Source organism: Rhinolophus sinicus, linkage group LG01 (genome assembly GCF_036562045.2).
Source record: "Rhinolophus sinicus isolate RSC01 linkage group LG01, ASM3656204v1, whole genome shotgun sequence".
Classification (NCBI taxonomy): Eukaryota; Metazoa; Chordata; class Mammalia; order Chiroptera; family Rhinolophidae; genus Rhinolophus; species Rhinolophus sinicus.
In genome coordinates, this window is record NC_133751.1 from 171,847,418 (window position 1) to 171,873,468 (window position 26,051).

Sequence of the window (26,051 nt, forward strand, 5' to 3'; positions counted from 1 at the left end):
TTATTAATACTTTATCTGGGTTTTGGGAGGCATAGTGAATGAAGGATAACTTTTAAAGGCATAGGAATTAGAAGATGTGAATTTCTACCCTGGCTTTGCCGTAACTATGCGAATTTAGGTAAACCATTTAACTTTGCTAGAACTTGGTCTTCTGATCTGTACAATCCGGAGGCTAGACCAAATTATTTCCAAGGTTCCTTCTCTCCTTAAAATCTTATTTCTAAAGTTGAATAAGATGGTATGCATAAAACATATAGTACAGATTTATTATGCATTAAACATTAGTTTATCTTGGATTAACTATCTGTATGTTTAAAATCTGACATGTAACTGTTCAAGTTTATGATTTAGGGTAAAATAAATTTTACACTTATTTGTGCTCACACAAATTCCTGCATACAAAATGGAGCCGAACTTTTGAAAATATTGATTTATCAGTGACTGGTTAAATTTCAACAGCATTTATTTTCGAGAGGTAGAAAAGTTAAATAGAGATGTTTCCCCTCTTTTAAAATATTTCATTGAGCCAGAAAAAAAGGTCTCCCTCTCCTTGGGAGGAGGTTAGATTGAACATATTCAGTTGTCAATAAACTATTCTGAAATCTAGGAAATTACTTAACACAATGTCATTTGCAGCATAGAAACTGGAACATTTATTCTCCCAAGAAAATTTTGGTAGTCATGAAGTAGTATTTTAATTATACGTATGTAGTAGAACCCATCTCACCATATTAAGTACAGCAACTAAAACAGTCATATCTGAAATAACGGCAATAAAAATTGGGTAAAATGTTCACCTTGGTGTTAATGATTGCTACAGTAAATGTACCACATAAGCAAGATAAATAGACTCTAGATCTAGAGTTCCAGTTCTGTAAACTTAGAAACATGGCAAACAATATGGTACTTTTCCTGGAAACACTGCCGTTTATTCATTCAGCATGAATGTAACAAACGAAATCTAAGAGCTTGATTCTTTTCAGTAGGACTAGATGTAAGAAAAGGAGAAAAACAGGCATAAGCCCAAGTTAAAGTTCTTCACTAACCTTTCTCTTGAAGTCGAGGCTGTTGAGCATTTCTTGCAGAGTCAAAACTTCCTGACTCATGAGGGCATTGTTCTTGTCACCCTGATCTGCGAAGGAAAAGAGATCAGATTTAGAGTCCTCTCCAAGACGAAATTCTCTGTCCTGAAAGCAAAGTCTGCTGCAGTCAACCTCCTAAGATCTTGAGATGCAAATGCCTAAATGAGGCCATTAGATATGAGGTGGCTATCAGTCTATTTATTTGGCCAGGAAGGATTACATCCAAACAAAAGCACGTGAGAGAGGAGCTCTCTATTTTAAAGACTTTGAGAGCAGACCATTCTTCAGACCAAGTTCCTTTTGGAAGTGGGGATAGAGGAGGTAAAAAAGCTTTTGTATGGATTCCTTATTAGCTACCTCTACATTGACAGTAACCCTTGTTGGTTGGCAGAAGTAGAAAAGGAATGGGGCCTCTCTTTGTGTCCATCATCAAATCATAGCTGACTCTTCCTGCTGCCTTCATCCACCCCTTCCTGCTCCACCTTACACCCAGGAGTTAGGAAACTGCCTGGTAGACTTACAGTTTTATCTACTTGGTCTCATGAACTAATAATAAAGACTAAATTCCTTGCTTGCCCTTTTTCTTTGCAAAATGTGCTAGCCTCACAGTAAAGCTAGAAGTGGGAAAGAGTTGCAAATTAAAAAACAAAAAAACAACTCTGACTAAAAAAAAAAAAAAAAAAAAGCAAAACAAACAAAAAACTTATCCTCTTAAATGGGAGATGTGCAATAAAAATTGTATTATTTAATGTGAACATTGAACTTTATTGGTATATAGCAAGTGATGGTTCCCACCAACCACTCATGTCTATGAAAAGTGAAGATTGGGAATGCTGATCTGACTTGTGTAACTGTGAAAAAGATACCCCAGAGCAACATTGTGCCACATTTCTCTACAAAATAACCCTGATCTCCAAGGAGTCATTCTGGGTTGTTTTAATTCCTAAATTCACTAACTCCTAGATACTAACTTTTGACAGTGTTTATTGGTAGACAGAGGAATTTTGTGTGATTTTTAATTTTTTATTGTTTTTGTCTATTTTCCAAATTTCCTACAGTGAATCACATTTCTACTTTATAATTTTTCAAAATTATATTAAAAAATCACCTAGGGATGATATTAGTAATTTCCTGATCATATTAGGCAATTATTATTATTATTCATAGTTGTAATAATGATATTTCACTTCTATAGGAGAATGTTCTTAGATTGGGGAGCTGCATGCCAAAATAGGGGTCATTTCTCAAAATTTACTTAGAATTGGTTGGTAAAAAAATATATGTATACGAAAAAGAAAAAAAGGAGGAAGCAAAATAAATACTCCTCTCCTGAACCCTCCCTTCAAAAAATCTAAAAAACTCACTTGGGAAAAGCAGATCAATTTATCAATTCTGTCAGTAAAGAAGAAACCCTAGTCGTGTTGCTTTTATATCCCTATGTAGAATTCTAGATGAAACAAAAACTTACCCATCGTCTGAATTGTTTTATACCTGTAGTCAAATTCATCTTGCAGGTCTTCTAAATATTTGGTGTCTTGTTCTGTCATCTTTTTACAAAAGAAAACATACTGACTCAGTTGTTTCAATTAAGCGTGTCAACGAAACATCATCAATTTCAAAATACACTGTTTGTGCTTCCTGTTCCCAGTAATATCCTAGACTAACTGTATAGAACCTACATTTCTAAAACGCTAATTCCCATGAAAGTTGAGTAACACTGGAAGAACCAGACTGAATTTGCTCTTCCACTTTCTCTTCGTGATTGGAAATCTTTCAGCATTATGCCTTGCATTTCTCAATTAGTTCCAAATGCTACCAATAGCTTTTTTCTTACCTGAGAATATGGATACTTTTCCCTTTTAGTTCCATATAATTCTGTATTAATGTACCAATTATCATTTTGCTTAAAGTCTCCATTCTAATCGGCTGCAGTTTATGACAATTCTGTACAATTTTTTTTCTTCCAGTTTACTTCTTAGGGAAAAAAATCGTGTCTCCTGTTTGTTTCTGTCTCTGAGATTTTCACTTTTTTCTTCTCTAAACCTGCTGATGTTTTTCTGTTCAGGCATAACAGGTATTAAGTGTCAAGATCTGGGCTAGAGACTTTTCATACTACCTCATGTGGCCCTCACAACAATCCTATGATGGAGGTTATCCTCACTTTTACAGGTGAAGAAGCAAAGGTTCAGAGATGTGAGGTAACTTACTTACCTGAGGCCACATAGCTTGCCAGTGATAGAGTCTGATGGGGAAACCCCAGTCTCTAGTAATTGAAGTTAAAAGTCTCCCCCAAAAGAAATCTTTTCTAACATAAACATAGTGTGTGTGAGAGACATTTATCTTATTAACAAATTGTCCTATGATTTCTGTATGCATTAACTTTGGGCACATAGGAGAAAGGTGCACAGGTAGTTGGATGGGGATAATAGTTAGCCTTTCTACGTATCTGTAAGATCACTCACCTGCACGCTATTTTTAATGGCAGCCACTTTGTGCTCCACATTCCTCTGTCTTTCTGAAACTGAAGAACTTTGTAAGGATTTCTCCAGAGGTCCCTGAGAAAACAATGTCTTGAAATTTCAGTGATGTTGATAAAAAGGTTTATGATGAATATAACATACTTTGTAGTATATGTGGTATACTTTGAACTGAGGTTTGGATCAATATGATATGAAATAATCTACAGCCATTAAAAATCATGCTGTAGAAAAATATTTAATGACACATAAGTAATATTAAATTGTTAAGAAATTGAGAAAATATGTATACATACAGAAGGTGCCAAAAAATGTATACACATTGTAAGAAAGAAAAAAACTATATTAAAATTGTAACACCCAATATATACCAATAACAAAAGATGAATACAAGTCATGTGTATATATATATATATATATATATATACACACACACACACGTATACATATATATAGTGAAATTACAGATGATTTTATGGTTTAAATTTTTTTTCCTAATTTTCTATAATAGACCTACATTACTTTTGAAATTCTGTAAAAGTAATATATGTAATTTAAAAATTAGCATAGTGAAACTACATTAAGTTAGACTTAAATTCAGAATTAGGGATGATGAATCTGCCAGGATGAGATTTATTTTTACACTAGAACAAATGGAGTTTACTAAAGAATATGTAAAAATGCTAGCCTAGTTAAATAGAAAGGCTAACCAGCTTCTCCAAGCACCATTTCTTGGCCACTCTAATAGTCTGGCATTGAGTGTGCGCCTTAGATGTAAAGTTACCCAGATATTTAGAAATGAGAGTTACTGATGTTGACAATCCCTTTGCCTTACACTCGGGTAGGGAGCCAAAGTTAGAAAGGTTCATGACTTAGCTAAGATCCACAGCAAATCAGTGGTGGAACCTCAAGTGGGACCCATTTCCTTGACTGGCAATCAAGTGTTGTTTCAATTACACCACATTCTTCAGATTGTAAAGCTTTTAAAATATTCCCTCTCTCTGATTTTGGCCTCCTTTATTTGTCTATTTATTGAAATTTACAAACCCGTGCTTCTTTTGTGGTAGTGGCGGATTATTTGCAGAGTGACTTTGATGAGCATCTACTCAAATAAACTAATGTTTCTAATTTAACTGATATCTAACATTTGAAGGGAAACACACACACACAAATGATAAGAGATGAGGGATACAAGAAAGGATAGTTGAGAATATATATGAGCATATATTAGTAGTAGCATCTTAATATTAGCCCACAAGCACTGAATCAAACTATATTTACTTTAGAAACTTACTATGCTTTAGATTTTAAATTAAATAAAAAAACCATCCTTCTTCTTCATCTAAAAAATAAGAATAGCAAATTGTTAAAACTTCATACTTGTTTCTCCCAAAACAACCATAACCTAACAATAACTAAACCTGAAAATGTTTAATAGTTAAAAAAGATACTTTTCTTGGACCTTCAAAAATCAATATTGTGGTGTGATTTATTAAATTATGGAAGACGTCATTTGGAAAATTGATTGCTTACATACTCTTTTTTTACAAGGATTAAATGAAAATGTATTCATTAAGGATTTCATTTATTCCTCTACTTGTCTTTGGTGGACATCCTGAATTCATTTAGAATAGTGGGATAATGGAAGGGCAAATTACATTCAAGTAATCAATAAGCAAGTATTTATGGAGTTTCTATAAGGTAAAATTCCTTCTTGAGGAGTAGTTTGGACTACTGGGGTAGGAAATGAGGCATACTGAAGGGTTCTGAAGATCAATCCCTGAGGAAAAATATGCCAAGAGAAGCAGAGTCCAAATAGTTGTTAGGAATTCAGTTAAGAGGTGGTTACTATGTTCCTGAACCAATATTGTAAGAACATGGACCAGAGTGTGACCAGTGGAAATAGAAAAGAAAATAGAGATAGGATTCAAGGAAAAAAAAACCTCTGGCAAGACTTGGTAATTATTTCAATAGGGAGTGGAGAAAAGGATCACTCAAAGATGATCCCTAGACCTTGGTTACAAGGGACTGGAAGGATGATGGCACCATCAACAGGTGGAAGAAGCTGGTTCGAAAGAAACCAAGAATTTCTGTTTCAGAAAAACAGAGTTCAAGGTGATAACAAGATCAAAGTTCAGAAAATATTACCTGAATGGGCATGTTGGCTGCAGCCAATATTCTCCTCTCTTCCCTTAAACAATTTGAAATAACCACAGCTACATGCATTGGATTTCCATGAAATTTTCCCTAAAGAAAAAGTGAGCAAAAACAACATAAAAACCTAAATATACACATTATAAGGAAATATCACTATTTTTAATCTAGTAAGTATAAAAAATTATTCAGGATTTGTTCCGGTAATCTATTAGATAGCCACAGAAACTTACCTTGTGAATGTAGAATCCCATGTGGCTTATTGCTCAGTCTTTAAAAATCATTTTTAATAATTAAAATAGTTCTTGAGCACCTCTGTAGGAAAGGCCCTGCATACACACTCAGGCGGATCAGTTTATTTTAGGCTTAGAATAGGTTTCAGGTAAATGAGTTACTTCTTTATGAATTATTATGAACCAGGATGGTCCCAGCTGGTCACTTGTTAACTCTGTGCTTCATGATATGTGTAAAACATTTCTTTTGGTCCCTGTTTGGTGGTGTTCACGTTGACTAGCTCATACCTATATCAGTTTACTCGAGTGAAACTGTCACACATTTCAGCAACAATATTTTATGACATCTAAGCATATACTTTTTTTTATTACCAATACAAATGCTGCAGATATTGTAAATTGACAGCTCGTGGACGTAACTCAGCCATTAGGTATGTTCTATAAGTGAAAATACTGTGATCCCTTCAGAGGGAGCATGTTACTACCCACAGTTGCCCTACTGTCCACTACTGAGTGTCCCAAGCACTCACTTACCTCACCTGCCAGGCCCCTGTAGGTGTCTGTGTTTTTGGTTTACAAGACTAATTCCAATAACACCATCATTTTAGTCATAGCATTAAACTTCTTTGCTATTAGACTTTTTCCAAGGCAGGATCAACAGGAAGCACAATAAATGTAGACAAATGCATTTATTTAGTTTCCTCCTACCCTCCCCTCTGAAGGAGCTGCTAATTATTCATGAAATGGCCAAAAGGTCAACAGCAGAAGAAATAAAACAACAATCCACAAAGTGGAAAATTAACAATTAAATAAAAGTAGATTATACAGACCAGTAAACCAAAGGGTCTTTCTAAGATAGAAATGAGGTTATTGGTTGTAAATATTTTTATGACCTTGACTGCTGTCACAATTTTGTTAGCTGATACACGTTAATTAGCACTTCTGTTTGCAAAACTAGGGTAAACACCAAGTGTCTGAGTTTCTGCTCTTCTATATTCTACAGCTCTCAAAACTCTCACCCCCCCCCAATCAGAAAGCTCAAAAGAAAAAAAAATGAATTGACAGAAACTCATATGGTAAAGAAATTAAAATGATCATACTTAAAAATGGATACCAAATTTCTGATTTCTGCATGCCGACAATTTTAGATTCTTTTTACTTAAAATTTGTTTCTGTTAATTTTCCCATTCATTATTTTTTTCCATATACCTTCCATTCAACTTCCCATGGAAAGCATTCTTTTCTTATGTTGTCTTTATTTAAAAAATATTTCATTGATAAAAGTAAAGCGTTTTTTCTAGGACTAATTTGGAAGCTGTCTTATTTATGTAAACTTGAAAACTTTCCCCATCCAAGATCAGGAGTTTCTCCAAGACCCCCAAAATCATCATTATTTGTGTGTTTTTCCACTGTTACAGGAGTTCTTTGTTGTTGATCATTCAGATACTATCAACATTTCTCAGCTCTATTGTGTATACTTTTTCATTTTCCTTTCCTACTTGAATTTGTTTTACCTTCCCTTTCAGATTTAGTTTCTCCCCATGTTTGTAAGGTTAAATCATTCATTTTATCATCCTCTTTATGAACAGTTACCATTGTTTTCATCCAGATTATCTTTGCATTTTCCTTTTGCATTTTTCCTAACTTAGTCCCTTACTTATATGTGTAAGACAAAAACATCTTATGGAAAATGGATCACTATAGATTCAAAACCAAAGCACTTTTTATTTTTGTAATTATCAAAGATGCACTCATGTCCACTTTTCAGTAGTTACCATATATGGACCTCAAAAATAAAAATAACAAAATAAAAACAAAAACAAAAACACCCCTAAATGTGTGTTGGTAGAAGGGAAGAAGTGAAAACCAGAGAAAGAGAAACTGTCTCTCTTATGTATAACTGTTGCATATATCCTCTACTCTCTGGCTTCTCTTTTCATTATCTCATAGTGTCAATGAATAGAAGTCTTTAATTTTAATGAAGTCAAATTTATTTCTTTCCTTTATGGCTAGTGCTTTTTATGATTTAAGAAATCTTTCCCTAGCCTGCAGTCATGGAGGATTTTCCTGTACTATCTTTTTAGTCTTTATAGTTTTGCCTTTAATTTTAATTATCTTGGAGTTTGTTAATAATGAGAGGTCCCTTTCACTGTTTTCTAGATGGATACTCAGTTCCAACAATATTTACTAAACTTTTGGTTCTTCTGCCACCGCTCTGCTGGGCCAACTCTGTCATAAATCATGTATCCATCTATGGATGGGTTTGCTTCTGGACCCCATTCCATCTTATGATTCTGTCTACCTCTGCTTTATCAACAAACTGTCTTAATTACTAGAGCTGCAAAATAGGCTTGATGTCATGGAGAACAGGTTTTGTTTTCACTTCCATATAAATTTTAGAACCAGCTTGTCAAGCTACACACACACAACCGTATTGAGAATTTGAATGGCACTAAATCTTTAGATACATTTGAAAGACTTGGTATCTTTATAATTGTGTTCTAATTCATTTAATGTCTCTCTATTAAGCATTATAATTTTTCACAGAGATCTTACACATTTTTGATAGGTTCATTTCTATGTAGTTGGTAGTTTTAATAATGGAATACATGGTATCTTTCTTTCTGTTTTGTATAAATATTGATACAATTTTTCTTCCTTTTCAATCATCTAATTTCCATCAAGATTTTACTTTCATACTCAAGATTTATTTAGAAATGTATTGATTAATTTCCAAACATAAAGATTTTCTATTTATTCTGTTTTTTTACTGATTTTATTTTTACAGTTTTCAAAATTCTGATCAGAATTGATATTCTGAATGACTTCAATCACTTAAAATTTGTTGAGGCTTACTTTGTGGTCCAGCATATGGACTGTTTGTAGATGTTCCACGTGAATTTGTAAAGAATGTGAATTCTGCAGTTGTTGGGTGAAATGTCTTATACAAATTCATTAACCCAAGCTTGCCAATTATCCTTGCTGATTTTTTGCTTGATTAATTTTATCAGTTATTGAAAGAGGCATGTTAAAATCTATTTTGTGAATTTTGTCCTTGTGGTTCTGTCAAAAACATTCAGATTTGTTATATGTTATTAGTGAGTCAAACCTTTCATTACTATGAACTGACCTTTATCTCTTATAATGTTTTTTGCCTTTAAGCAAAAATATAAACTTAGAATTTTATCACTTAGAATTTTTATTTTATCCTATTGAAAGAATTCTTTTGATTTATTTCAACACATAAATATTTAAAATCACATATCAGTATTATGCATATAAAAGTGTAAATATACATGAAATAAATTGGTTGATGTATTCCTAAACTTCATATATTTAGAATTCGATTTTTCTTATCTTAGATTCATTGGCATCCATATTTTTCCACAAAATAATGTGCCCTGAACCATCAAGAATGTCAATGATATAGCATTTCTTTAAAGTATGCACAACTATCGTCTCCATTCTGTAAGTTTTGATGTTGGCACTTTTTTGATCTTGTCAAAAATTCTCAACAGAAAGTTTTTAGACAAGAACCAGGACTCACATTCCTTCTGCGATCGTCCTTAAATGGTTTGTTGTCTGAAGCATTGAGGGGTTATAATGATCTAATCATGCTGTCATCGTTAACAACCACATCACTACACTTTTAGGTGAAACTATTATTTAGCTGTTCAAATACATGTCCATAAAATCATTGAGAACGAGAATATATAATAGGTGCCCAGGTATCTATTCCAGAGCACTTCTAACCAGTCTTCTATCAGTTTAACTATCATCCATACTATCTCCTCCATTCAGGTGGCACAGAATCTTCACTCCCCATAATGAAGATGTTCTTATTCTGAAACATTGTTTTACAGTTTAAATTAAATATGGTAGTAACTTCAGCAATTAGAAGTTAGGCATAAGATTACAATGATAACTCTGCTTTTCATAACCCAAACTCATACTCTTGATCCCTTTAAAGATCCTTTTGCATTGACAGTATAATTTTAAGTCTTGTCAAAGAAAGCCAATCCCCCTTCCTATTTGATTAAACACATATTTTAATTTTTGTTCGATGACATCATGTTGGAGGTTAAGTTCATTCTGCTCAAAATCAGCAAGAAGTCTCTGATAAATAGATATTTTATATCTCAATGATAGCTCTGTGCAATGCATGATTTGTTTACTCCAGCCTTCTATTTTTTTGAGATTTCCTTCACCAATTGTGAGGAATTTGATAATTTCTCTTGCTGTTGTTGCTTTGTGCATGATAGGCAATCCCTTTGCATGAATCTCAGTAATGAAATGTAATACAACTTCTACTTGTGGGCATCTTTCTCCCTTTCTTATATTTTATAAAGCTCTATATTGTCGATTTCCAAGAAAATGTGGAATTTAGGGTCATCTGTCTAGTGACAAATAAACTTATACCCTGATGATTTGTTCCCATCCCATTCTGCATACATAATAACTATTTGCTTCAATCCTGAATCATAGTGTATAGTGACAATACTTTTAAACAGCAATTAAACTCAACAAGTGTACCAACAGTGTACATAAGTCAACAGAAGTGACAACGACATGAATAGCTATGACCCAATTTCACATCTCAGTCAATGACAATGACATTGTGATTGCCACCAGACAATAGCAATTAAGAGATGCTATTGATTATAAGATGCAATTTGATTTGAGATGTTAAAATGTGGAAAAAAAGGTGTCTTGGAACCAATGGATATGCTGGTTTATTCTTTTTGCTACTTTTTGCTAAAATCATTGACTTTCCTTCAAATTGCTCTTTTACTGTCCTGTCATCTAATTTCTAAATTTGACTTGTCACTAAAGAGTGACTAGTTCTCCCAGATGATCTGATGAATACCAGTCAGAGGTAAATGACCTGAAAAGGTTTGTTTAAAATAATCTCCTCCATTCAGGTGGCACAGAATCTGAGATTTCACAACTAGACAGTCACTCCTTTGAGTTATTTTCCCAAGGATCCCCTTTAAAATGCAAACACGTGAGGAAGAGTTAACTCTACATTTAATTTCTTCTACATTGTGAAAGATTTGTCAAATGCTATTCTCTGGCTGCAGTGAACTGGAAACTCCAGGATAAAAGTAATGAGTCCCAGGACACATCAATGGAGAAGTTTCAGGAAAGCCTTGAAAGGGTGACAGTAGTAACCAAAGGGCTTATAAGATTCTGAACAAACATGTAACCAACAACTGTTCTGAGCTTGGGTTTCTCCAGAAGCTAACCTTGAGACAAGGATTCTAGTGCAAGAAGTATAATTGGGAGCTGATCCCAAAAAACAGTCATGGGAATGGGTAAGTGAGACAAGGAAGAGAAGAAATCCAATAAAGGGTGTGTTATCAAGCCATTGGTTAAGATGGTCAGGAAGCCAGTGTAGACATGTGACTTAGAATGATCTACCCAAGGGCTTTGGGAACTGGAGTATTTTTACACCAGCTCTTGTCGTCATTAACCCTGAAGCAAAAAGATGCAGATCCTGCCACTTACAAGTCCACTTGGCTAAAATGAAGAGGCCCAAGGGGATGTGGTCAGGGCACCCCCCACCTCTGCTATACCAGCCCTTTCCTAACCTTAATTTTAGGTATTTTTTACTTATCTCTTTTTTTAACTACTTACAACCATACTGTACTCAAATGTTGATATTTCTTCTTTTATAGTATTTCTGGGATATGAAGCAGTTGTCTCCAATTACAGAGCAAAATATTTTCATTCCAATTTTTACTGGCAATCTGCAACTTACTGCACACTTCTAGTTGCCAACTAGCTCTCTCCCTTTTTATTATCCCAAATACTGCTGTTAAATCATTTTTATCCTAGACCCTTACCAGTATCAAACACACTGGCCAGTTTCTACATGACAACAGTCTCAGCTTCAGCCTCTTATTATTTCCTTCTCTTTGTTCTGAGCACACACATTTTCTTCATGATTTTTACCTAATGTTTCCTCATAAGAATAATAAGGATATGTGTACTGTGGAAAAAACAAAAACAAACCCAGCAAATAGAAGGAGAGCTGATCTAGTTGTTGTAAGGCTGATTTAGATATGGAATGATCAGTCTAATAGATTTAAAAAGCAATTATCCTTCTGGATAATGAAAACAATGAGATACCACTACATATCTATCAGAAAGGCTAAAATTCAAAACACTGACAACACCAAATGCTGGTAAGGATGCACAGCAACAGGACATTTCAAATGGTACAGCCATTTTGGAAGAGAGTTTGGCAGTTGCTTAAAAAGTTAAAAATATTCTTACCATACAATCTGACAATCATGTTCTTAGGTATTTACCCAAATTAATTAAAAATGTGTGTCTAACAATGGGATTTATAGATGATGTAATACAGAGTTGTACACCTGAAATCTATGTAATTTTACTAACAATTGTCATCCCAATAAATTTAATTAAAAAAAAAAAAAAGCTGCAAGAGAAAAAAAATGTGTGTCTACAAAAAAACCAGCATACAAATGCTTACAGCAACTTTAGTCATAATTATTAAAACTTGGAAGCAACAAAGATGTCCTGCAATGGGTGACTATATAAACAACCTGTGCTACATCTATATGATGGAATATTATTCAGTGATAAAAAGAATGAACTATCAAGCTACACAAACATATGGAGGGAACTTAAAAAAGATGTTGCTAAGTGAAAGAAGCCAATCTGAAAAGGCTATGTACTGTAAGACTATGTACTGTAAAACTATGGAGACAGTAAAAAGATCAGTGGTTGCCAAGAGTTGGGGGGGGGGGAAGAGAAGGGTAAATAGGTGGAGCACAGGGGATTTTTAGGGCAGTGCAACTTGTCTGCATGATACTGTAATGGTGGGCATGTGCCATTACGCATTTGTTAAAACCCATAGAACAGGGCAACACAGAGTAAACGCTAATGTAAACTATGGACTTCATTTAATAATAATATATTATTGGCTCATTAATTGTAACTAATGTACAACACTAATGCAAGATGTTAATAATACCATGTTTCCCCGAAAATAAGACCTAGCCGGATCATCAGCTCTAAAGCGTTTTTTGGAGCAAAAGTTAATATAAGACCCAGTGTTATTTTACTATAATATAAGACCGGGTCTATAATATGATATGATATGATATGATATGATATGATATGATATGATATGATATGTATATAACATATCGGGTCTTATATTAATTTTTATTCCAAAAGATGCATTAGAGCTGATGGTCCAGCTAGGTCTTATTTTCGGGGAAACATGGTAGGGAAAACTCTGGCGGGGGCGAGGGGCGAGGCTAAGAAAGTATATGGGAACTCTCTGTACTTTCCACTCAATTTTTCTATAAACCTAAGACTGCTCTAAAAAATCAAGCCTATTTTTTTTAAATTGTCTTACTAAAGTCACAGTTCTTACATATCCTTATGCTATTCCTTTTGCCAGGAATGAACACAATCAAATGAATACAGTTGCCTGCCTCTCTTGTTTAGTTAGCATTACATTCTCTCATCACCCTAAGGTTTTCTTGATAAAAGAGAAGTGGAGTATAGATTGTCAATGGACAAAAATGATTAATGCCCCATTTCTATTTATACTGCTAATAAAACATTCATCTCAAGACAAAGTAGCTAAAACTTAACTGCAAATTATCTTTAAATTAAATTAACATTAACTTTAAATTAAAAGAAGATACTTCTTAAAGTCATCAAGTATGTCTTCTACAAACTGAGTATATTTCCTAAACCATGTTCTATGTCTGTGAAGGCTTAATTCATCCTAGACAACTGCTCTGTGAAGCAGCTGGAGAACTTGCTGTATAAAGTCAGAGGACTTGGGCTTGCAGTTGTTATTAGCTGTGTGACCTTAGGCAAGTCACTTTTTAACTCTCATTACTTTAATTGGCCTTCATTAGTCAGTTGGGATAATAATACTTGTCATTCATCATAGAGTCATTGTGAGGAGCATGCCAGACAATTGAGAAAGAGTTTTGTAACTTGTAAAGCACTCTATAAATATAAGAAGTCTGCTATTTTGCCTCATCGGCGTGTTAGGAGAGTTTAAAGCTCATAAATGGTAAATTGATAAAAACGGAAGATAAAAATCTTCCTACTAGTTTCACAGAAATGACCAAAACTGATTATAAAGTCAATGAAGACTGAGCTGTGTTCCAGGAAATATATTTATATAAATATAAAAGAAACTCCAGGAAAAAGAAGATATGTATTAGGGGTTTTCAAAATATTAAACAGTGGGGACTTTCCTGGCATTTCTTTAGGACAAACCCGCATAGGCACACAAATACACTAAAAACTGTGTTGAATAAAAAATTAACCCACACAAGCTAGCAACTAAAAATAATAACACAGTCTTCTCATTTGAGCATAATTCATACTATCTTTGGAAGAAAATAATTAACACTACACTTTCTACACATAGAAAAAGGCCTGGGAGGGAACTTGTCAACACCTCATTAATCACCATGCTTGGGGAAATGGGACTGGGGCGTGGAGTGGACATTTTCACATTTACCTCAATTCTTTGGTATTGTTAGACTTTTAAAAATAATTAAGCATGTGTTACTCTTATGATTAAAGCTAAACAAGAAGTGGTAAATCACACATATAACACTCCGTATCAGCTCTTTCTCTTTGCGTGATTTATGCAAAGCTGTTTGTAAAAGATGTTGGCCTTGAAAATTTGTCATTCACGTAAAAAGAGAAAAAAAAGAGAGTTGGAGTCGAGTTAGATCTTTATAATGAGTAAAAGTCAATGCTCTTAGGGAATTCACAGACTTGTAATTAAGAGTTAAATGAATTGCTTAATTCAATATGACAGGAAGAGAACAAGATAGATGTTAACAAATTCTACTTAACATTTATATGCTTGAACATAATAATAGAACCTGCCATTTACTGAATACCTATGATATGAAGAGTGCTTTATAAGCTTTAGACTTCAAAGTACATATTAGGAAGCCCAGGGTTACACATTTGTGAAAAGTCACAGAACGGAGAAGGTAAGAAGGAATTCTTCAAATCCAGGTATATCTCATCTTACAAACTATGAAATTTCCAAATCACTACTGTCTTTAAAAAAAAAAAAAAAAAAAAGCATTCCTTCTTTATTTAACTAGACTCCTTGAGCCACAACTGCATTTAACTTTATTTTCCCTGGAAATTATCTTTATAATATTTTCTATGATAAATCTGCTCAAGGACTAACCATTCTTTATGGAATTTCAAGATAGTTGCAGTGGTTAAATAAGCCAACAGAAAATGACCACGTGGTTGATTACAAAATTATTAAATTACTTTTCTTGTGATGATTTAGGTCTTAATACCTCTGGCAGTTATACTTGCTGTTGGTAAAGGCAATCTGCCATGGACCCTGCGTGTCCCTGCATGGTCTTGGTGGATATGCCAAGAATATAAGGCCCTGACCATTCTTGTCTCATTTTTCAGGTTTGTATATAAGGCAAGCAACCTTAAGTGATGAGGTAACATCTCCCCCAGCTAAAGAGCAGGTTTGCTTTCCCTAGCTATAAAAGTATGAATTCTTCATGTTCAGTGTTCATCTCCTGTAACACAGCCCTCTGGGTATGCAGACAATCATGATGGACTCACAATGTCAGACCTGCAAGACTTGGGGGAAGTGGGGAACCAACGCAAATGGGCATGAAGCTCCAACTACTGATCTTGCTATAAATAAATAAAGTCTTTGTCTCTGATCCAGTAGTCTCATGTCTTTTTCTGGCACCCATGAAACAATAACAAGCTCACTTGTTAACTTGAAAGGAGAGTAAAATCCCTGCACACTTCTCTATATCTATTTGTGCTGTAAAATTTATCACATAGCATTTCCATTATTTATTTCTATGTCTGATTCCCCACCTAGACTCTGCATTTTTCACAAGCAGGAATTGGTCTTCTTCAAGACTGTTCTTAAGTAGCTGTCACCTGATAGGAACCTCACTAATGTTTGCTGAATGATCAAATGAGAGGATGAATAAATTACAATAATCCCCTTCTGAGAGAAAAAACATATTATTCAGTCTCTGTGGTGATAAAGACCTCTGTCATTAAATCCTTCTGGAGTTTTTATTAATCACTTGTCCCTAGTAGCCAAGAAGATATGAAACTAGAGTCTTGAGATTAGTTGGAAGAGGACAACAAGGTATGAAATACTCCTGGAAATGGCAACTTTGCTTCTCAAAGACCCTGTTGACCAGTATCTTTGACAGTGAGGCTTCCTGGGGGAGACTTGAATCCTGAGGATGGTCCTCCCTGCCGCTCCCACCCCAATGGTGAAGATGCTCTGAGTCTCCTGCTGTAAAACACATCTTTTACTGATGGTAAAGGAATCAGTGTCCTTCGCTTATGTCTGGTAGGATCCTTTAGTCACACTATCACTTTTACTCTCTTGATAACAAGGATACATCATCATAATTAAAGAGTATTTAGACAGGAGTATAAAGACAAGAAAATGGAATATTAAGTATAAATTTTGGTAAAGAAAATATTTCTCCTGTTGATGGTATATTTGTATATCTAGAAAAAACAAGAGTGTCTAATAAAATAATTCTGGAGTAAATAAATAATATGACTTTTTTTTTTTTACACTGGCAATAACCATTTAGAACTGGAAATAGAGAAAATGTTACATTCAGAATAAGAAAAGTAAGTTTTAAAATTTAGGAATAAATTTAACAAGAAAGGTACAAGTTTTACAAGAATTAAACTAGGGTCATATTGAAGACTTTAAATAAGATCTGAGAGGGTTTAAATTAAAAATATAACATAGACTAAACATAATATAGAACTGTAGGGTGTGGGACTTAGTGTTATAAAAATGTAAACTGTCCCAAAATGAATACATTTATTTAATGCAATTGAAGTTAGACTCCCAAGGGTTGCTTTTGGAGGGTTTGGGTTGAAGGAAAGAAGCAATAAAATTCATATGGAAGAAATGTTGCACAACAGTTAAGAAAATTTCAAAGACAAATTAATATTACAGTAGTTGAAGTATGTCAGAGAATTTTCTAAGTGTTCTGTGTTTTGCTTCATTTAATCTTCACAACCGTTTGAGATAAATACTATCATCCCGACTTTACAGATAGGTAAACTGAGATAGAGAGATGTTAAGTAACTTGAAGCCAGGATCCAATTTGACTCTAGATTGTATGCTTTGAACAAATTAATCACCAGGTCATTGTCTCCAAGTTGGGAGGACTTGCCATACAAGATAATGAAATATACTATAAAGTATAATGTATTTATAAAGCATAAATATAACACAAAATACACACTATAAGCAATAGTACTGACATATAACTAGATTAGCAGAACATAACAGAGTGGTAGAAAATTATCATATAGAAAATTAACATATGAAAAGTTCAATGGGAAAGAAATGATTATTTTAAAAAATCTTGCTGGTATAATTGTCTATCAATCCAGAAGAAAAAGTTGGATTTCTATATAAAGAATTCTATATAGATTCAAGACAAATTTTTTAAAGTTTAGAATAAGTTCAGGAAAATGTGTATAATGTAAGGGTTGGGGGACTTTAAACCAAAGCAATAACCCCAGAAACTACACAAAAAAGATGGATTTTCACTACATTAAAATATTTTTTCCATGGAAAAAGGTGTCACAAAGCCAAAAGACATATAATAGTTGAGGAAAATATTAGGAACTCATATAAAAGCTATTTACTACAAAAACATTTTTTAAAAAGTAATATTTTTAACACTATAAGGAAGAACCCTTTGAAATTGATGAGAAGCTCAATAGAAGATGAATAGGAAATTGACAAAAGAGCACATCCAAATAATCAATAAAGGACAGAAAGAATGTTCAGCCTCACAAATAGCCAGATAAAAACAAATTTAAATAGAGAGAGACATTATTTCCCAACAATCAGATAGGCAAAAAGGAAAAACAACAAAAACACCTACTGCTGTTGGAGATATGGGGAATACAGTCCTCATACACATCACTGATGAAAATGTGAATTTTGCAACCTATTTAGAAAGCAATCTGATAAATCTACTAAATTAAAACAGTTATGTCTTTGATTAGTAAGTCCATGTCTAGGAACTTATCCTATAAAAACTTATCCTATAAAAAAGCAAGCCCATGAGAAGGCACATACAAGGTTGTTTTTGTTATAACACTGTCTATGGTGGTAGAGAAAAACTGGATGTAAAGTGTTTGTTCACCTAAGGGGAATGACCCAATAAATTGTGGCACATCCACTCTGTAGACCATTTTCTACCATTAAAATCAAGAGATTTCTGTGATGCAATATTTGGAACGCAGAGAAATGAGTAACAAAACTTCATTTTTTTGTAAATGACAAAAGCCTGACTTCCCCATTTATAAAATTCCATAATACACACATGGGGATAAATCGTTCATTTTCCCATTTTATGTAACTAATCAGATATAGATATGGAAGAGTTTACATTGGTTATTAACACTGATTTCTTTGGGGGTGATGGCGTGGATGGAGGTAAGGAAAAAAGAAGGGGAAAAAAGGAGTTTGGAATAAAAAAGTAGAATGTAATATCTAATTTATGGTAAATCATAAATCAGTGTTTATGGAGTAAAAGCATGAAAAGATAGTGACCAAAATGTTAATGGTGGTTATCTTATTTTGGTGGAATTTTAGGGGATTTTTAGTTTCGTCTTAGACTTTTCATTATTGATTGGATTTTTACAAAGATTTGCATTATTAAGGAATCGGAAAAATATTAAAAAGCTATTTTTATCATAACAAAAATTCCATTAGTAAAAACTTTTTTATTAATTTACATATTGTGCAAAAATTAGAAAATTACAACTCCTAAAGCAAGAAATGGAAAAATCATTCCAATGTGAATAGATAAAACCATTCTCTGAAGATTGTTGACATTTACGAGCAACCCTCAAAGTGTTCCTGTACATTTTCCATTGAACAAAAATCTGAAATCTATTTGAACTGTAACAGAAGTACTAATATCATCCAGCTACTAAGAGGAATGGAAACTGAAGGATCACTAGTAGCTCATAAATAATGGGAGGTGAGTGCCCAAATGACCTATTACTCAACTGTCATGAGGCCAGGTCCCAGAGCCAGTTTAAAACTGTGACTCCTAATGTTGATTTATAGATACCCAGAGTGACACATGTAAGTAATCTTTAGGCTGCCCTAAAATGCAAGGCACACTAACTTGTTTATATGTAAAGTGACTTCTTCTCTCAGGGCCACTCTAGAAAAGACACTAACTAACTAAGTGAAATTTGTCCCTCGGGTGCCAGAGTCTTTTAAACTGACCAGCTCTGGCTTCCATGACTATTTCTATTTTCAGCTTCCACCAACATGTATTTATCGCATTCCCTCAGTTCCTTGCTCATTTACAGCTAATTAATCAGATGCAGTCACCTCTAACTCCTATCATCTTAGATGAAAAATCCTATTAAACTGTATGGGATTATATATCTTATTACCTCAGGCCCTTGATCACTTGACATGCTGAACCAGTTGCATTTAAACAAGAGCTTTGTGGAGACACGGTTTCACAAGAAAAATGCACTGGAAAGGCCTCAGGATTTGAGATCAGAAGTCAAGGTTTAAACCCAGCCTTGCCATTAACTATGACATTAGGGGGAAAAAAAAGGCCATTAATACCTCTCTGAGCCTTGATGTCCTCCACAATAACATGTGTACACTGTCTTTTTCTCCTAGTTGTGAGAATCAAGTGGGATGTTCATAAGATCGCAATCATTAAACAAAGGTCAATTATGTTTTTCTCTGATTGCAGAGGCAAAAATATTCTTTGAAAAATAATTTTACTTGCAAAGATCACTAAGAAAATAAAAATCACCCATAATCACACGATCTAGAGATAACTGATGTTAACATTTTGATGTTCCCATTTAGTTTATTCTCTCCGCATATATATTTATATACAAAATCATTTTTAACAGCCGTTGAATGGTTATTTTAGCCCTAGTCTGATTTATTTAATAAATTCTCCACTGTTGGCATTTAGATTATTTGCAATTTTCACTATTAATATTCTGTGATATATGCTTGGTTAAATCAACCTCATTAAATTATAATATTTAGATCTTGTTCATTTGTGTTTTGCCCACGGGATGTATCAGAAAATGAGAAAAGTAATATTAAAGTGTCCCATCACTACTTGACTTCTTTCATTTCTTCTTTTATTTATAATTTTTATCCTTATATTTTTATTGATCCATGGATGTTGTATGATCATGAGAAATGGTCTCTTATTGTAATAAAATATTTGTCCTGATTATAGCTTTTGGACTGGAATTTGATATTGTCTAACAAGCTCATAACCATCACGAAGATTATATGAGATGTTACATACCCTTAGTACTAAATAAATGTCAGCTATTATATCTTATTTCTATTTTACTATTATGTTATAATAACATAATGTATAGTGACCATACTTTCTTTTTATCTGCACTTGCCTGATGTATCTTTGCCCAACCTTTCACTTTTAAATCTTCTAATATTTCATTTTAGGGGTTGCTTAAAACATCGTATCATCAAATTTTGTTTTGATTTTAAGTGAGAATCTTCTTATTTTAACAAAAGAACTTAATCTGCTTGCATTCATTACCGTATTTAATATATTTGGTCTTACGCTGTCTTCTGGTTTTCTATTTCCTTTGCTTGTTTTTTGCAATATACTACATATATCTTTTCTTTCATCTTCCACTATTTTGGAAGATATACATACAGTTTGACAGGCTCATAGCAGTTACCATTGAATTTGTCAAAAGTATTTTTGCGTGCCCAGTGGTTCACAATATTGTTTTCACCACAATCACTTGATGGATAACCTCACATTCACTACATACTCTTCTCGATGTAGACTGCTGCATTGATAGAATGGGCTCTGGGTTATGCACAATTCCCAGTTTCACCATACCTAATTCTTCCATTTCACTTGCACCAATCCACAAGATGCCATGACTTCATGACACTGCCATTGAATCCTCATTTTTAGTGTCCAGAGTAAAAAGTTGAAATAAGGAATTTAGCATACTTTCATTAAATATCTCAAATATACATCCAAATAGTTTGGAAACTATTCTTTTAGTATCTATTTTCCATTGTTCTTTTTGTTCCATTTGTTTTGGTCTCTTTACCAATTGTATGTGTGTTGGCCATCTGTCTCTGATTTCCATATGCCATTTTCCTGCACTTTACTACAATTGTGCACTTCAAGTGTGCCTCCCACATCACCTATTTTTTCCTCCATTGTATCAATACTATCCTTTCCTGTGTCCAACATATATTTAATTCTAGTCCTGTGACTCTTTTTCCCCTCCTTAGAATCCTTTCCCTATCTTAGTTACAATTTCCCTCTTTTCATATTATTCTTTTGAATTTTCCATTTCAACCTATTTGTCTCTTTTAGATTTCTGCTCCTATTTTATACACATGGTTTACTAATATATATATATATATACACACACATACATATACATAAATAATAGGCTGTGAGAAAATAGTTTTCAAAATCTAATATTGTAATGGATAACTAGCTGGAATCCAATCTTCTCACCACGTCTACCACTACCATCCTTGTTTAGTCTAGCTAAACATGGCAGTCAGAGTGATTTTGTTAAAATCTAAGTTGGTTCATGTCACTCTTCTCACAGAACCTTCCAGTGGTTTCTTATTTACAAATCAAAGCCAAAGTCTTTACACTGTCCTAACTAAGCCAAAGTCATGAGTGGATAGCTCATACATTATGCATCATGCTCATGCTGGCATGTTCTTTTTAAAAAGGGGATGGTCCTTACAGCTACTAAGTCCTCTCTTCCAGTTGATTATAAGTACACTGGATTGTTTGAAATAACGTCTTTGCCTTTTAGATTATAAATATAATTCATATCCACTGTACAAAATATGTAAAGTAGGACAAGTATGCATAAAAAATTAAAATTATACTTAATTTTACCCAATAAAGATAAGCATCAATAACTTTTTTATGTATTTATTTCCAGGTTTTTAAAATTATTTTTTCCTAAAATATACAGTATGATATCAAATTGAGATGCAAGTGCATATTCAATAGTTTTTACTTAGTAAATAACACATCAGGATTATTTTTCCATGTCATTAGTTTTCAAAAACATAATGCCAAATATATATATATATAGATAGATAGATAGATAATTCCATAGCATATATATATATATATGCTATGGAATTATCTAGCTAGGCCAAAATCTATGGAGATATTTCCCTGTTATGGACATCTAGGTTGTTCCTGATTTCTAAATATAGTATGTAAGTATCCTTGTTAGCTATAAACTGTAATAGCTATAAACTGAAAATAAATAAGCCCTTACTTCTGGATTGAGATAGTGTTGGCATCAGCATAGAGGGCTTTTGATGGTCTGAGATTACAGGTGTGTCACTGGGATTTGCTGTGAGGACTGAAGGAGAAAAAGCAGGAGAAATACTCTCGATCAGCTTTTCTTTCTTTTCAGTTATGTGTACAATCATCTCTTTGATCAGCTTTTCTGTTACTGAGGAATTTTTGTCAGAACACTATGGACTCAATTGAATCATCAGTAACATTAAGAGTTGGATTAAATGGTGTCAGAATTCCAGCTCTCCTAATTTTTGTTTTGCTATCAACCTGTCTCAAGCCAAAAATAATTAGCCATCCATAAGAGCACAAATATTACAAAGAACTCATAATGCCCGGGATCTCATTTGTGATTTTCTGTCATTGTTGGCAAATAAATCAATTGGTACTGGGAACTCTTCCAAGTTGGCAGAACAGGAGACAAATCAAAACATATGCCTAATTCTGTTTAAGTTTCACAGTTTAGTGGCTGCTTAAAAAAAATTAAAATGTGTTCGATTCGAGGAGATTTCTGGGCAAAAAATGTGTATGAGTCAACAAGTCATTTTAGCAAAAGCAAACATACACCTTTTTGAGGGGCAAAACAAGACTGCATCTCCATGACAGAGTGCCTGCAACCAGCATTAGAATTAGGCCACATCCCATTAGAAGTATTACAGTTTGTGTAGAAATCTCATTTTTCTGAGGGAGCATTCCTGGAATCCTCTAGGTAAGAAAGATATTGTAAAGCAAACTATACAAAGATGTTGCTGTCTGAAGAGGTGACATGTTCAGTGCTTGATGATACATCTAGAGTGTTAGTCAAGTGATATTGGACTTGATAGGTGGACTTAAGAATTCAAATACTTCTATAGATTTAACATCATTAGTAGAAACTTGTGATTGCATGAAATGAAACATACATGTTTCTTATGCAATGTCCAGTAAGGTCAGCATGATGAAAAATGTTTAAGAGCTTTAGAGATTAGCCTTCTTGTTCTGTGAGATCTTTGGTATATAGTCAACCTTTTATCACCAGGGTCAAACCTACTGTGTTAACCTCAATATGTACTGAAAGCATGTTTATGGGCTGAAAAACCACTAAATCATCATTATTTCTTCTTTATAATTTTCCTGCGTGTCACCAGTCTTAAAGAAACATGCCATGTACAATCAGCTCTGAATAGGATAATATTTATAAAATCACATCTATTTAGGTCTGAGTGCTAAGCTCTTTACATGAATTATGTCATCCAGTCCTCATAACAGCCTATGATACAGGCACAGCACTATTACTCTCCCCCTTTGAGTGGGAAGCTATGGAGGAGGTGCAGAGGGATTAAGTAAATCGCCAAAAGTCACATAGGGAGTAAATCAGAGCCAGGATTCAACCCAAGTAGTCTTATTCATGAATGTGTGTGCACTTAAACATTACGCTAATACTTTTAAATTCTGTTTCCACTTTTTAGTTTTGATGTGTGTTTTTTTATTTTATTTTATTTTCAAGGTCAGTGCATGTAGCTTCAGTTTACCCAGGCTAAGTGGAAATGTTCAAGGCAAAATTTCTTTGTTTTTCAATTAGTATTATTACCATCCCTTCCTGCTGTTCTAATGTATGGTCACAGGAAGAGAATCTCAATAATAGCTCCCGTTTTTCAGCATTTATTATGTGGGGGAAGTCCCAAATTTTCTATATGCTGAAGGGCCCCAATTTCTATAGAACGTTTCTTTCTTGATTAATGCCCACATTTTACAAAAAGGGGTTAATTTCTCTGGAAATTATTAATCCCTGAAAACTATTACTGTAATTTATGAAGCACACCAAAGATGAAATGAAGAGATTGTCCATTGTTTAAGTTATAGAGAGGTAAACAAACTAAGGGAACTTATTTAGAAACAAGTAGAGCACAAAACCATAAATGTAATGATAGAAACAGTATTGTTCTCTGTAGATGACTACCCTTTTGGAAACACATACTTTTTTACTTACACACAGTGATGTTTTGAGAAACAGATTTAGAAACTGACTTTGGAGTGTTCAGGACAAATAAGTCAAATACGAAATTAAGAGGAGAGAGCAGTAGGGGAAGAAAAAAGGGACAGGTGAAATATTGGTTATCTCACTTTCATTCATGTGTGCAAGTTATACAACGCTAAGCAAATGAATTTTGCATACTTAAAAAAAGGAAACATTTTGGTCATCATCAGTAAAACAGGGGTAATGAGTAGGTTAAAAGGAGAAAAGACTGCACCCTGGGACCGTGATTCTGTGGTCGGGCCTGACAGGTTTAACTAAAACCAGCTAAAAGGTCACAGCTCACACAAGCACTATTTACTGATGGAAACTCCCTTAAAATTCTAAGACACTAGGTATGCGCCCTTAAAATTTTGATAAAGATTCACTAACAAAATTGTTTTTCTTAATTGAATTTTCCATGCCTACTAAACTACCTGAAAAATAAAACTACATGCGTGACAAATCTTTTTCCATTTGGCAAAAACAGAAACCTCTTGGTTTCTTATGGGAAAAAAATCACAGAATATTAGCTTTATTTACTTTCCTATTTATGAAAGACACTCTCCACCTATCTGAACTGTTCACACACTGTCAAGTATTAGCAATGCAATAGTGTGTTTCTGCTACTGAGAAAAAGAGCATTTTTTAGATGCTTGTTGAGCAATGGTGCACCGGGTGGGCACTGAGCACTTTCTCTGATTTCCTGTTGTTCTCATGGCACCCCTTGGAAGGCAGGTGGAACTATTCCCATTTTACTGATAAAAAGCAGAGACTGAAAGGAAATTCTATTAGTTTTGGTTGAAAATTCTTTCAGCTTTTTATAGAAACTTATAAAACATGATTAAGCATTTTTTAAAGAGAAGGAGGGATGCCAGAGTGGTGTTTTCCATGTATATAGCTAAGAAGAGGAGGATTCCTTCAGGTGTTCATGCAACAAAGATCTACTGAACACCTACTATGTGCACCTCCTTTGTCTGTCCTCCTTCCCATCTCGTTTGGTCCTCTTCCAAACAGTTTGGTAAGATAGACACAATGAATTACTAGTTCACTCATAGGAGAACTGAGCATTCTCCAAGTGAAGTGGCTTCCCTGGGGCTATTTACCTTGTTGAGGGAGACCTGGAACTCAAACCAGGTTTCACTGCCTCTCTAGAAGTCTTTCTATATAGTGGAGGGAGAAGTTTAAACATATTTGCCACTCTTCTTTAATTTTTAAGTTGCATCGGACTCCTCTTACTCCAAGGATTCTTAAAATGTTGAGAGCATTTTATTTCTCCGTCCTCTTATTTCCCATGTCCCACTCCCTCTCTCAACAACAGCCCCACTGTTGACTTTATGTGGTCGTTTAGAGTTTGGAACCTGGCTTTCATTCTTGGCCTCCTATTCCTGTGAGAAAAAGGGGAGCAGAAGAGAGCACAGATGATTCGGTGCATGCAGCACACCTATGCTTCTCACAGAACAAACTGTTAGTGGAAAACGGCCTAACTGCAGACCCAGAAATGTTGTCTAATCAAACCTACTGATTTTGGAAACAACTTGGCCATTTTCTCTTTTTAACTTAACATGGTCATGTTTCTAAGCATTTAAAGTCTCACAAGGATGTCTGGATGGACTCCCTGGAAATACATTTGGACTTCTCACAATGGCAGGGTATTTGGTTTACTAATCACTGCAGAGTGAGCCAACACTCTAGCTATGCTAAACGGC

At 34.1% G+C, this 26,051-nt stretch overlaps 1 protein-coding gene across 5 annotated transcripts in view; it reads right to left on the bottom strand.

Moving 5' to 3' along the window:
- The window catches only part of STAT4 (signal transducer and activator of transcription 4), a 90,982-nt gene that overhangs the window by 30,026 nt on the left and 34,905 nt on the right, over positions 1-26,051 (bottom strand). For 4 of the 5 annotated variants that reach the window (XM_019740778.2, XM_019740781.2, XM_019740777.2 and 1 more), the window contains 4 exons: positions 5,708-5,806; positions 3,545-3,637; positions 2,551-2,629; positions 1,047-1,132 (listed from right to left, as the gene is read on the bottom strand). In XM_019740778.2, coding sequence (XP_019596337.1) covers positions 1,047-1,132; positions 2,551-2,629; positions 3,545-3,637; positions 5,708-5,806 — 357 coding nt within the window. Of the gene's footprint in view, positions 1-1,046; positions 1,133-2,550; positions 2,630-3,544; positions 3,638-5,707; positions 5,807-5,946; positions 5,983-26,051 lie in introns of those variants that run through there. The other variant, XM_074339262.1, reaches the window with a different exon arrangement.